Source organism: Arabidopsis lyrata (genome assembly GCF_000004255.2).
Source record: "Arabidopsis lyrata subsp. lyrata unplaced genomic scaffold ARALYscaffold_6, whole genome shotgun sequence".
In the NCBI taxonomy this organism is placed as follows: Eukaryota; Viridiplantae; Streptophyta; class Magnoliopsida; order Brassicales; family Brassicaceae; genus Arabidopsis; species Arabidopsis lyrata.
The window spans coordinates 5,743,676-5,755,621 of record NW_003302550.1 but is presented as its reverse complement, the minus strand read 5'-3'; the positions used below and the strand labels follow the sequence as shown (position 1 = coordinate 5,755,621).

General features: G+C 37.5%; 2 protein-coding genes across 2 annotated transcripts; one reads left to right on the top strand and one right to left on the bottom strand.

Moving 5' to 3' along the window:
- Positions 1–979: 979 nt before the first annotated feature.
- Positions 980–2,771, top strand: LOC9307678 (phosducin-like protein 3). Its single transcript, XM_021022589.1, has 4 exons — positions 980–1,379; positions 1,672–1,815; positions 1,928–2,133; positions 2,324–2,771. Exons 1-4 carry the CDS (start codon positions 1,132–1,134, stop codon positions 2,494–2,496), a joined length of 771 nt encoding a protein of 256 aa, XP_020878248.1. The 5' UTR covers positions 980–1,131; the 3' UTR covers positions 2,497–2,771.
- On the bottom strand, positions 2,768–7,338 carry LOC9309725 (serine/threonine-protein phosphatase 6 regulatory ankyrin repeat subunit A). The gene is made up of 4 exons (XM_021022588.1): positions 6,742–7,338; positions 4,852–5,127; positions 4,619–4,756; positions 2,768–4,524 (listed from the first exon to the last, which is right to left on the bottom strand). Exons 1-4 carry the CDS (start codon positions 7,039–7,041, stop codon positions 2,980–2,982), a joined length of 2,259 nt encoding a protein of 752 aa, XP_020878247.1. The 5' UTR covers positions 7,042–7,338; the 3' UTR covers positions 2,768–2,979.
- Between the last annotated feature and the right edge of the window lie 4,608 nt (positions 7,339–11,946).

Genomic DNA, 11,946 nt, shown 5'->3' with positions numbered 1-11,946 from the left:
GAGACGGTTGTGAAGGAGATATACAACATACTGAGTGTTGATTGATTTAAAATTGAATCGTGGGTTTATGGTTTAGCAATCGTGGGTAGTTAATTAGCTTGTTTTTGTTTAATTTCGGATTTTCTTATCATGGGTTATGCGTAATTATCTTCTTCTCTATTTAAGCTTTGCACTTTGTACTTTGTACTTTCAGACTTAGTACTTCTCAATTCAATCGAGAAAATTTCAGTTTCAATTCTTCTTCTTTCCAGCAATTTTCTGATTTCTCCAACAATGGTGGTATCAGAGCGATTCCAGGTTTCAATTCTCTTAAGAAGACGAAGTGATGGCAAACAATGGCAACGGCACGAATCTGCAAGCTCTTATTCCAACGTTCAAAGGGGAGAAGTACCATCTGTGGAGTCTCAAGATGAAGACAATGTTTCGGTCGCAGGAGTTATGGGATTTGGTCGAGAATGAGTTTGAAGATCAGAATCCACCAGAGCCTGATCAACGTTTACGGGAGAATCGGAAGAAAGACGCAAAGGCACTGTTCTTTATCCAATCGGCAATGGGTCGGATTTAAAAAAGGAATCGTTTTTTTTTGGTTAAGTTACGACCGAAACATGGTTCTGTCTCGGGTTTATGCACTAAACCAACGAAACCAGGATTCATGGACATTAAGCTCTCGAACTTTTAATTGGTGGGGAAATAAACATTTAACTTTCGTTTTATGGGTATATAGACAGAGGTCAAAGATCGGGATTTATCTAGCCAGATACGATAGTTCTCGGGGGGAAATAGACCGTTTTTCCTTTAATTATCTCTGGATCTTCTCCATAAAATACATGCCCTCATAATATATATATACGGACCCTCCGAACGGTTCAGAGGTTCTACTAGAATTATAAACCAATTGCCAACCGTCTTTTAAACCAGATGATCTCGGTTCGGTAGGAATCAAATCAAATAAGCAATTATTCGGTTTAGTCCGACCAATTTCGGGGATGGCCTTTTTATCAATCGTCTTCCAGAAAAGGAACGAGATTGCGATCACAGAGTGTCAAAGCAATCTCCTTTTTTCTCATCTCAGATTCGAAGGTTCTCTGTAACGGAGAAGATTTGAAGCTTCGTAGGTGGTTAAACTTTTCGATGGCAGATTATCATTTTGTGTACAAGGACGTTGAAGGAGCGTCGACTCAATGGGACGATATCCAGCGGAAATTGGGGAATCTACCGGAGAAGGCTCCGGCTTTCAAACCGCCAGCTTATACTCCGGCGGAAGACGAGTCTTCAGCTCCTAAGGATCAGGCATGGTTTGATAAGAAGACAGAGGAAGAGCTTGAGGATCTTGAGGACGACAAAGATCTCGACGATGATCGCTTTCTCGAAGAATACAGGTTCATAGATCGAATTGAACATTCTGATTTTTGTATTTTCAATCTTAATTTTGTTCTGGAGAATCCTTGCTGTGGTGAAATTCTGGTTTGTGAATTCGATTTTCTCGGATCCGTTGTCATGTAACTAGGGAATGCAATTATCAAGCTCTGGTTTTTCTCGATTCGTTTGTGTTTTGGATATGAATGCAATTGAGGGTAGTATCTTATTTTCAGATGTTGATAAATAGACTAAACTTATGGTGCAACGTATTTCACGCTTCACAGGCACTAATGTGTTTCGATGCTTTGATAGGAAGAAGAGGTTGTCTGAGCTAAGAGAAGCTGCTAAAGTTAAAAGATATGGTACAGTGACTCCAATCTCGGGATCTGATTTCGTGCGGGAGGTTACGCAAGCTTCTGCTGAAGACTGGGTTGTTGTATGCCTCTACAAAGATGGGTATGTTTTGAATAATTCGTGTGAATTCTGGTTCCTCTTGAAGAACAATTCTTTATTACATGCTTGAAACAAAATTAACTCATGTTTGTTTCTTGTTGTTGTTCTCTGATAGTTTTGCAGAGTGTGGTTTGCTATTGGGTTGTCTAGACGAATTGGGTAGTAGATATCCAGCAACAAAGTTCGTTAAGATAATATCTACTGATTGTATCCCGAACTACCCTGATTGCAATCTTCCTACCTTGCTGGTGTACCACCATGGCGCCATTAAAGGAACTCATGTAGGCTTGAAGAGCTTTGGCCGTAGGTGCACCCCAGAGAGTAAGTTTGAAGCCTTCTTTGTCTGATATAATCTGTGCCTATTTTTGTTTGGTGATTATGTCATGTCTCATCTCTAGCCTTCGTCTGATCTGAGACCTGATGTGACCACATTTGCTATTGTATCATGCTTTGAGCAGAATGGTCGTAGGCTCATGTCTGAACATTCTTTGCAACTTATTTGGTTTTTCAGGTGTAGCCTTACTTCTGTGTCAATCAGAGCCAGTTCTTAACGATGGCAAAGGAGGAGACGATGACTCCTCGAGGGAAGCTGTGATGGCTGGAGTTCGAAGACAGTTCATAGAACGAGTGGTGAAGGACCATGAAGATAAGGATAACGATGATGGTGGTTACAGTAGCGATTAGAACTTCAAAGCTTCTCTGTTTATCACTGTTGGTTATTGCTTGTTGAGTTGGTGACTGCTAAACAAAAATGCTGACTTCATGTGTGATGTAATGTTTTTTTAACATTTTGTAACTTATGCTCGTTTTAAAAGAGACAGGAACTTCATTTTGTTTTTTGATATCCAGGTATCACATGCCGAATTTTAGTGCTGGATCTAAGACTCTGAATCCATGTAAGTTTAAAATAGGCTCTGTTTTGGACAAAGTAATAATCAATTTGGAGAATCTCAAATCAACTGAGATGTTTTAGTTTTTCATTCATATGCAACTCGAACTGCTTCACAGTTCACAAAATATACTGCAGATATCAAACCTAGAATTTGAAACCAATCTTCTTAAGCCAACCCAACAACTATAAACACCCCCAACACAACAGAAGAACACTACCTTCAAAATGAAGCTCCCTTACTCAAAACTTCTTTATATACATACAAAAACAACACTCTAATCCTGAGTCTGAGTTCTCCCACAAATAGTCTCTCTGGTCACAAGTCTTATTCCCCTCACCCACATCTCTGCACACACCAGCCCACCTTCGCACACAAAATGAACCTCCTTGTTTTCCGTAGTCACTACCCGGAAAATCCCTTCTTCCTCTTCCGCTCCAACGCCTTTCCCCTTACGGTTCTTCCTGAACCGCTGGCTCATCCCGATCTCTACTTCCTTGCACACCACATTCCTCTTCCGCGACTTGCCCCAACTTAGTACTCCACTTGACTCCAACATTCTCAATCCCTTCCCATGCTTCTTCCCTTTCCCTCCCTTGGTGTGTTTCATCACACTACTTCCTGTTATCACAAACCTCCGAGACAACTCATTACGTATCACCTTCTCCGCATCACCAGTCGCGAGATCCAGCAGCGTTTCCCCTCTTTCGTTCTTAGCACTGCAGTTTGCGCCACGGGAGATTAGGTATTCACACATATGTCCATGGCCCTCTATGGCAGCAAGCATGAGCGGAGTGTAGCCATCTCCATCCGGGATGTCCAGACCGTATCCTTTTCCACTCAAAAGCTTCACTGCTTTGACGTCTCCACGCCGTGCAGCACAGTGTAAAGCATAGAACCCGCCTGCCATGTTTCTGCTGTCCTTCTCAAGAGCAAACTCGAGCATCACCTTCTCTATCACGTCACGGTTACCGTTCTGTTCAGACAGAGAGACTACCGTGTCGCCAGAGTTGTTATACAGCTTCACGTCTGCGCCTGCGTAGACTAAGACTCTGAATGCTTCAACGTGGCCATTCATGGCCGCTAGCATTGCAGCCGAAAAGCCTTCCTCATCTTGATAGTCTAGGTAGATATCTTGAGTTTTTACAAGAGCTTTAAGAGCCTCAGCATCTCCTGCTTGAGCCACGTATAGCAAAGGCGAGAACACTGAAGCGTTGCTTGAATGTGGAACCACACCGAACCGGATCAGTTCAAGAATTAGTCGTTCTAATCCAAGAGACCACTTGTTTGACTCAGCGATCGAAACAGCAGAATGGCCGAACTTGTTCACGACACCGAAATCAGCACCAGCAAGGGCGAGAACCTTTATGCACTCTGGATGTTTGTGTTTTATTGAGATCAACAGGGCTGTGTTCCCCACATCATTCTTCGAGTTTATATCGCAGCCAAAGCCAACCAGTTCTTGTATGATCTCCACTAATCCGTCACGTGCAGCAATATGAATTGGTCTGAGTTCAATTTCTCGTGAAGTTTTGATAGGAGCTTCTGGATCGGCGCCACAGTTAAGGAGGACTCTGACAGCTGCCTGGTTGCTACAGAGGACAGCATGGTGTAGAAGAGTCCGACCGTTGTGAGGAGCATTTGGAGACTGGATTTTGAGCAACAAACGCAAAATGTCGCCACTGGTTTCAAAGTATTCTACAGCACACCAGGTTAAAGGGTAGGGCTCAGCCACTCCAGCTCCCACACGGAACTCTTCTCCAGTGTTAGTGTCCCATGACCATGCTCCAAGCCTCACCATGATATCTGTCTTGACACCAGCCTGTGCATATCATTGAAAGAAACGCTTTGATGTCTTAGATACATATTCTCTCCTTGCAAGGAACACATTTTCAATTTGTAGAACCAAAAATTACCTGTAGTAGCACGTGGACAGCAGAGACTTGCCTATTGACAATGGCAGCAACAAGAGCTGTACAGTCCACATTTGTGTAAAGAGAAGGTTTTGAAGATTGAAGAAGAAGCCTATCGGTTGAATTAGCATCTACACCACACTGTAATGAACCAAGAACATAAAAATGTCTTCTGTTAGATGCCTATTGACCAATCAAATTTGTCATGTCTTAAAACCACAAAATGAAGAACTCACTTTGAGCAAGGCCCCTACAACGTCCACAAAACCTCTGCAACAAGCAGTGGCTAGAGCATGGACAGCTACATGAGGCCGAATAAGATCAGTTCCCATGAGCAGCTCAGCGAACCTCGAGCGTCCGTGACAGCTCGCCCCTACTAGAGCTTCTTCACAAGCGGGCTGAGAAGCACCGGCTTTGAGTAGAATCTCAAATACATCAAAATGACCTTCCCTTACAGCTACAGTTGTTGCAAATCCCCTGAAAAGCTTCTGGTTCACATCAGCTCCAATGTTCTGTGAGATGAAATCACAGGAAAGGTCAGTTCACTGTTATCAGATTATAAAAATATTTTTTGAGCTACACTGCTAAGTGCTGAAGACTCCACGTGAGGTGAAAATCCAGAGCCAGAAGAAGACAAAAAAAAACTGTGTATAATAGTAAAGTTCTACAATAATGCAAAGTGAATAATTGATAATGGATCTACATGAACATGAGGGAACAACCCTGACACACAGGAGCATGGCTTAATCACTCACAGACATTTTGATGATGATTTAAAAGGAAAGATGGAAGTATGCAAATATAGTATTCGTCTACTATAGATGCAGCCAATGACAAGTGACAACACCTTATGGGGGGGGGGGGGCTCAGGTTCTGTTTCACAAACAGGTTACATGGTGTTATATCAACACTTCTTCTCGTACTAAATATCATAAGTTCCTTTCAGGAAAGTAAGAGAATCAAATCAAATCATTCAATTATCACTGCAAACCAATAGTGACCCTTTGGAACTGTTGTGTCTCAAAATATCCATCAATGAAGACCAATCCAAATCCAAGTTTTTTTTCCCAGGTTTCAGCCTAGTTAACCCTGATGATTGCGAATCTAAGCGCAAATCCATCATTAGCGTATACTATTGTCTAGCAAAGGCCAAGGAGATAAAAATGAGAATCGCAGTAAAAGTAAAAATCTGTGACGATGCACCAAAAGAAAAAGTTGTGTGACTTCAAAATTGGAAAATAATGCCCGCCTAACATGCAAATTTGACTCGGTAAAGATGCAACCTTTTTTTTTTTATATATATAACATTTTTGGCATCTTGGAAGATTCCTAACACTCCACCAGTGAGATTAAAGTTAGTCAACAGATTATGAATTTTTAAAAACTCGCACGGAATCCGATCCACGTTTTTATAAAATAAAAAAAAAATGGCTAGAGCTAAGTATAGACAATCACTTAGTAATGAGAGAAAAACAAATCAGAAATATTATATACATACCGCTGAATGAGTTCATGTTGATCAACTATCATGAAATCGAAATGAGAATTTAATGGAAGCACTTTTACCAAATTTTACAAGAAGAATTTCTTTCATAGAAAAAAAACAGAGAAAATGAATAATCAGTAACGGCGTTACTGTTGAAATTAACCAAATTTCACAGGGGATAATTTCTTTCATAGAAAAAGCAGAGTGTGTGAATAATCAGCGTTCGAAATTTTGAATTTCGAAAAAGAGGAAAAAGTAAAGTAAGCCGAGAGACAGAACATATATTTGGGGTCTTTAATTCAAGAGACAAAAAGGTACCACACTAAACAGAAACGCGCAAAAACAAACGCAAAAATGGAAATCACGAGGAAACCAATTCTCCATAGATTGCGTCCCCCATTAATGGAACGTAACACCAAAGTTTCAAACAAAGCAAAAATTAAATTAAAAGATTATTCAAAGTAAAATCATAAGTACTTCTTTAACAACAAAAAAAAAAAATCATAAGTAGTAACGTCGAATTGTATAATTAATGACAGATAAAACCGCATTTAAATCAATGCAGATTTTGTTTATCAGTTTCAAAATCTAAAATCTAGAAACGTTAAGAAACGGCTAAACTCGGATTAAAAAAAATTACCAGTAATTCCTTCACGAGAGCTACGTTTCCGAAATTAACGGCGAGGAATAACGCCGTTACACCGGTTTTGAATTCTTCGTACTCGACTCGGACTTCGCTGGGGGATTCATCACGGAGGACGACCTCGATCCTCCTCGTTTTTAAGCTGACGGCGCCGACGAAATTCACGTCGACGAGTGGATCGGAGACGCACTCCGATGCCGTTTTGAAATCGCCGTCGAGGATAGCTTCTAGAAGCCGTTGTGAAACCTCGGCTTCGTAATCCATCGGAACGACTTGTTTGCCGGAGAAAACCGTCATTGTCGGAGTTTTGATTCCAACGCCGCCGTAAGTCGTTGACCGAATGTTCTAAAACGTCGCCGCTTTAGAGAATCGGTTTTGTCTCTTTACACAGACGCGAGGCTCGAGAGAAGAGAGAGAGAAGGGAGACTTGAAAAGAAGTGAGCGCCAGGGGAAAGAAGAAGAAGAGTGTGACAATTTATTGAAACGGGATTTTACAGGTTTTAACCACGGTTAAACAATGAATGGTTAAAATTGGTAAATTTAATGAGAATATGTGGGTCCCATTTTTAACCGTGGGTTATGCTGCTACACTGTCACAGTGTCACTGGCTTGGGTGCAATGGCATAGCTTTAATAGAAAAGAATCCAAATTGTTTAATAAATGATACATTATTTTGGTAATAAATACCATTTTGTCTGCATATTAGTAGAACATAAATCGGGAATATATGTATTTTTTTAGTAATTAAGTTAACATCACACATGATGTACCATAAAAAGACAAAGAAAAAAAAAACGATTTCTATAGTTATCATATGATAATACACCTCATTCTATATTTATATTTTCTTTTTTCTAACATAGATTGGCTTTCAATTAATGTGTATTGTTCAATCCCAGATATTAGAAGGTACAAAATCAATAGGTGCTAACTCTTTTGGTCAGAACTAATTTTTCAGCTGAAGTTATATGTTATTTTGTTTTAGAATAATTCTTTACCCCAAAAGGATTTTTTTTTTTTAATAACTGCGGGTTTCTCAAAGGTTTCCTAGGCCCAAGGACTAATCCCACGAGGCTGGCAATTCCCCTATGTAAATCTGCCAGTGACCGTGCCTCGAACCCTGGTGGCGGAAGTCACAGTTGTGACCCCTTTACCACTAGGCCACAAGGCCCGGTTACCCAAAAGGATTTTGTTATTTATAGAATGTTGTTACGCAAACTTAACATCACTTCTTACATGTCGCGGTCTAGCTCAGTTTGCCTCCAGGTATTAACTACAGAGGCCTTGAATAATATCATAGTCAAATTCGACGTTCCAATGAAAATAAGTTCACATTATTTATCGAAGAACCAAAAATTCGAAAAAAATAATAAAAAAAGATCAACTTTTCGAACAAGTAAAAATGATTTGTGGTCTAATTATTTTGGGAATTAGAACGTTGGATCCTATACATCCTAGTTGCTTGGGAGGCCGAATCATTTGTCGGTCTCTTCGTAAATAATCGGTGTTTTCTGTTTTGTATATGCGCCATGATTTGGTTGATCATAATGATATATATTAAGCACCATAGAGGAGAAAAAGATCCATAGAATTAAACAAGACTAATTTTCTTAAGATGGGGTGTTTTTATAAACAAGTTCATGTCAAATTTAGGTAAATATTAGTTGGGAAAGAAGACAGAAACTAGAATGATATTGGAGGTTAATAAAAGGGAAAGGTAGATAAGATTGTTGAGAGATTGTTCTTTTTGGTAATATAGAAAACTTAGCAATATATACGAAGATTATTTATTTTGTTCAGTGAGTCCATACTCTTTTGCTCACTCCTATAGCTACAATCCTACAACTTTCCCCTGCTCAATTAATCCTGCTTTGTCTCTCAGATTACGTTTTTTGGTTATTATTTTATTTTCTTGGACACCTAGCTATCTATTTTATATTGTTGGGAAATTGTGACTAGAGATATTTGGCCATATTGTTTTGGCCTTATGTTATGAATGCATCGCAGTGAATACATGGTGGATTTGTTTATTTATGCGACATACCAAAGTAACCAATAGTGAGGGGTCTCAAAACATACAGAGATCTTCACAATTATAACTCTCTGTATTTTTGTCGTGGACGATGTGATTCGAGTATAGTATACAGATCATAATGAATAAAAACGGTGGGCGATTAAATGGAGGGAGAGAGAAGTGATGTAAATGAGATCTTTGAATGATACAAGAAAGATCAAAGTGTGGTAGAGAGAGTATTGGAGAAGTCGGTGGAAATATATATAGATAGGAAGAATTATAGATATAAAGTATGACGATAGGACCATTACTTGGTAATCGTACGTACGGGAAAGACAAGACTCGTCATGAGGTTGACTCTTCATCAACCATTAACAACTCATTCGTGGAATACGTCTATGTAGATATATGACTATTTTGGTTAAATCTATTGTCCCATCTAATTATTTCTGAATTGACGTAAATCCATTAACTAGGAAAATAGTTCAATCTTTTCAAAAACAAATCCGAAGATTTTAGCATCTTTTAAAACCTTACATCAAAGTCAAGAAAATAGGTATTGAGTTCACATTTTTGCTCGAATTAATTCTAACTTCATGAGTATGATGAGCCCAAAAATATAATTCGTTATTTTAGGATACTGTTAAATTAAATGAAAATGAGTTGACCCAAAGAACGTGATTCATCGGATCCTAGTTTGGACATTCATGTTGCGGAAAGATCTCGTGATCCAGATTGCGACATGAAAATTACATGTTTGATTCCATTTAATACGTACAGTATTAATTATATAATTTAATATCGAATTTCTTTTGTTGACAAAACATGTCGTCGGTCATATACATAAAAATACCTAAAAATATTTGACTATATCTTTTTGATAAAGCATATAAATATTTGACTATGTAATCTATAGAGCTGTATAAAACAGTAGCAACGTTGGGTCATCAACTTTTATGATAACTCGGACGACAAAGAAAGGAAAAACTTATCCACATTCTATTGCTTAGCAAAATGATCATTGTTACATCGCGGGAGTCCAACCTAAGGTTTCTTACCCATTTGTCACGTTAATAATCAATATACGATCACGAAAATGTATTCGGTGTTCTAGTCATTCTGGAGCACTAGTGATCTTGTGATCCCTATCATTTTATCCATAATAAGAGTTTTTAGAAGGAGGTGACGAAAAACTTGCAAAAACAAAGTAGATTACTAGATTATATGGGAATTGGGAAAATGAAATAATAATTAGAAGATTATCTGAAACAAATGCAAAGAGCGCGCTGCCTACCGGCTTGAGGCTTGAGCCACCCAAAAAAAAAGGGGCAAATTAAAAAAAGTTAGGAAACTGTGAGCTTCGAATCATTTTGCCTTCAAATTACTGAATAGGACAAACCATGGACCACCTCCTAATTCCCCTGCCTTAATCTGCTAATCATACTTACTGAACATTTATAAGTCATGGTTTATGAACAACAAATCTTACGAACTACTTAAAGGTAAACGTTGTATATAGTTATTCTCTTTGCTGAGTGTTAGGAATGATGGTCAAATCGGTAATTGAGCCAAAGTGATCGAAAACGATAATTGAAATTTCATTTAAACGATTATTTGGTTCTAATACTTTTGTTTTTGTCAAACGATTTTGTTGTGTCCGTTTTCGGAAAATCACAACCAATCCAACAACCAAATGATTCTCTAATTCTTCGAATTTCTGTAAGTGCAAACCAAAACTTTACCAAACTTAATTAAATTTCTAATAACAAAAGAGAAAACTAGAACACACTCAAAACCAAACACGGATCCACTATTGGCCTAGGTCGAGATCAAGCAGTATATAGAATATTCAAAATTCAAATCCTCGCCAATATTTATTAAGAATTGTTTCTTTTTGTTCGTAATAATTAATTAGGATGTGAAGAAAGTGTAAGCAAACGATGCCGATGGAATATAATCAAAAGTGGCAAAAGGAAAACAACATGTTACTTTTTCAATTTTGAAATTTGAAATGCTTAATAGGTACATGATTATACGTGTAAATCAAATATATGATTTCGAATTCATATATGGCGGCAGAGATTAAATATTTAATTAGTTTGCTTCAATCTTAAAGTTCCATGGCGCAAGCAAATATCATGCCTGAGAAAATGATTTAATTTAATCTTCAAATTTAGTCTACCTTAAAGCAAAATGACTTTTCCTTTTCACATCCATGCGATAATGCTAAAATCTATTAAACTGTAGCTTGGAAATATCTTATTGTATAAATGGGCCACATAATGCTCTCGTAATCTCAGCACAATTATTTGTTTATAATTGTTTTTCCTTTGAGCTTATTTGTTAAGTTAATATTCAAAGATGGTATGCTCTAAAAAGCAATTATTAGCAGTACTGCTACATACTTTTCTTATTATAAAACCATTTACGATCTAATTGAAAAAGTACTTTTCATTTAATTGAATAGATTAACTACCACGATAACTACCAACAAACTTTGCTTTCCTTTAGTTTCCCAAATGCACATTAAAATAAAATAAAATTTGCCTTAGTTATGAATAACGAATGCTTTTTGGTCGGGAATACAAATTGAGATAAGAACGTGATTGTTAAAAACTTTGAAGATAAAAAATAAAACACTATGGATTATTTGACGAGAGTTGGTTGACCAAACGTAAATTTACGTCACCAAGTATAGTTTTGGTTCGAACTTTTCATTTTTTTTTTGTGCGAAACTGCAAAGTGGTTTCAAACTACGGGTACCATGCCAAGGTCAATAGATGCTTAAGGCAAATTATAAAATCGTGGCCTATCACATTCTATATTTGAAGAAAAAACATATGTTTGAATGTAAAAAGAAGAAAAAAGAAGTGTTGTTTACTTTTAAAAATTTTCATTCAAAACGAAATTAAGTAGTTAACGTAAACAAGAACAAATAAAAATTTCCATAAATGTTAACGATATGAGTTTTGTTTCTAATTTTTTTTAAAACACTATAAAAAATAAATGCTCAGCCTAATTTAGAAAAACTGTGCTTTTTATTTGTTTATTTTTTATGTCTTAAGACAAATGTTTTTTTTTTTCTTATATATGAAGCCGGCTCTGCAAAACACTAGACTAAATTGGAAAAAGATAGTATCAAACAAGACGTACAAACCAATCAATGTGCTACAAAACAAAACGCAAAT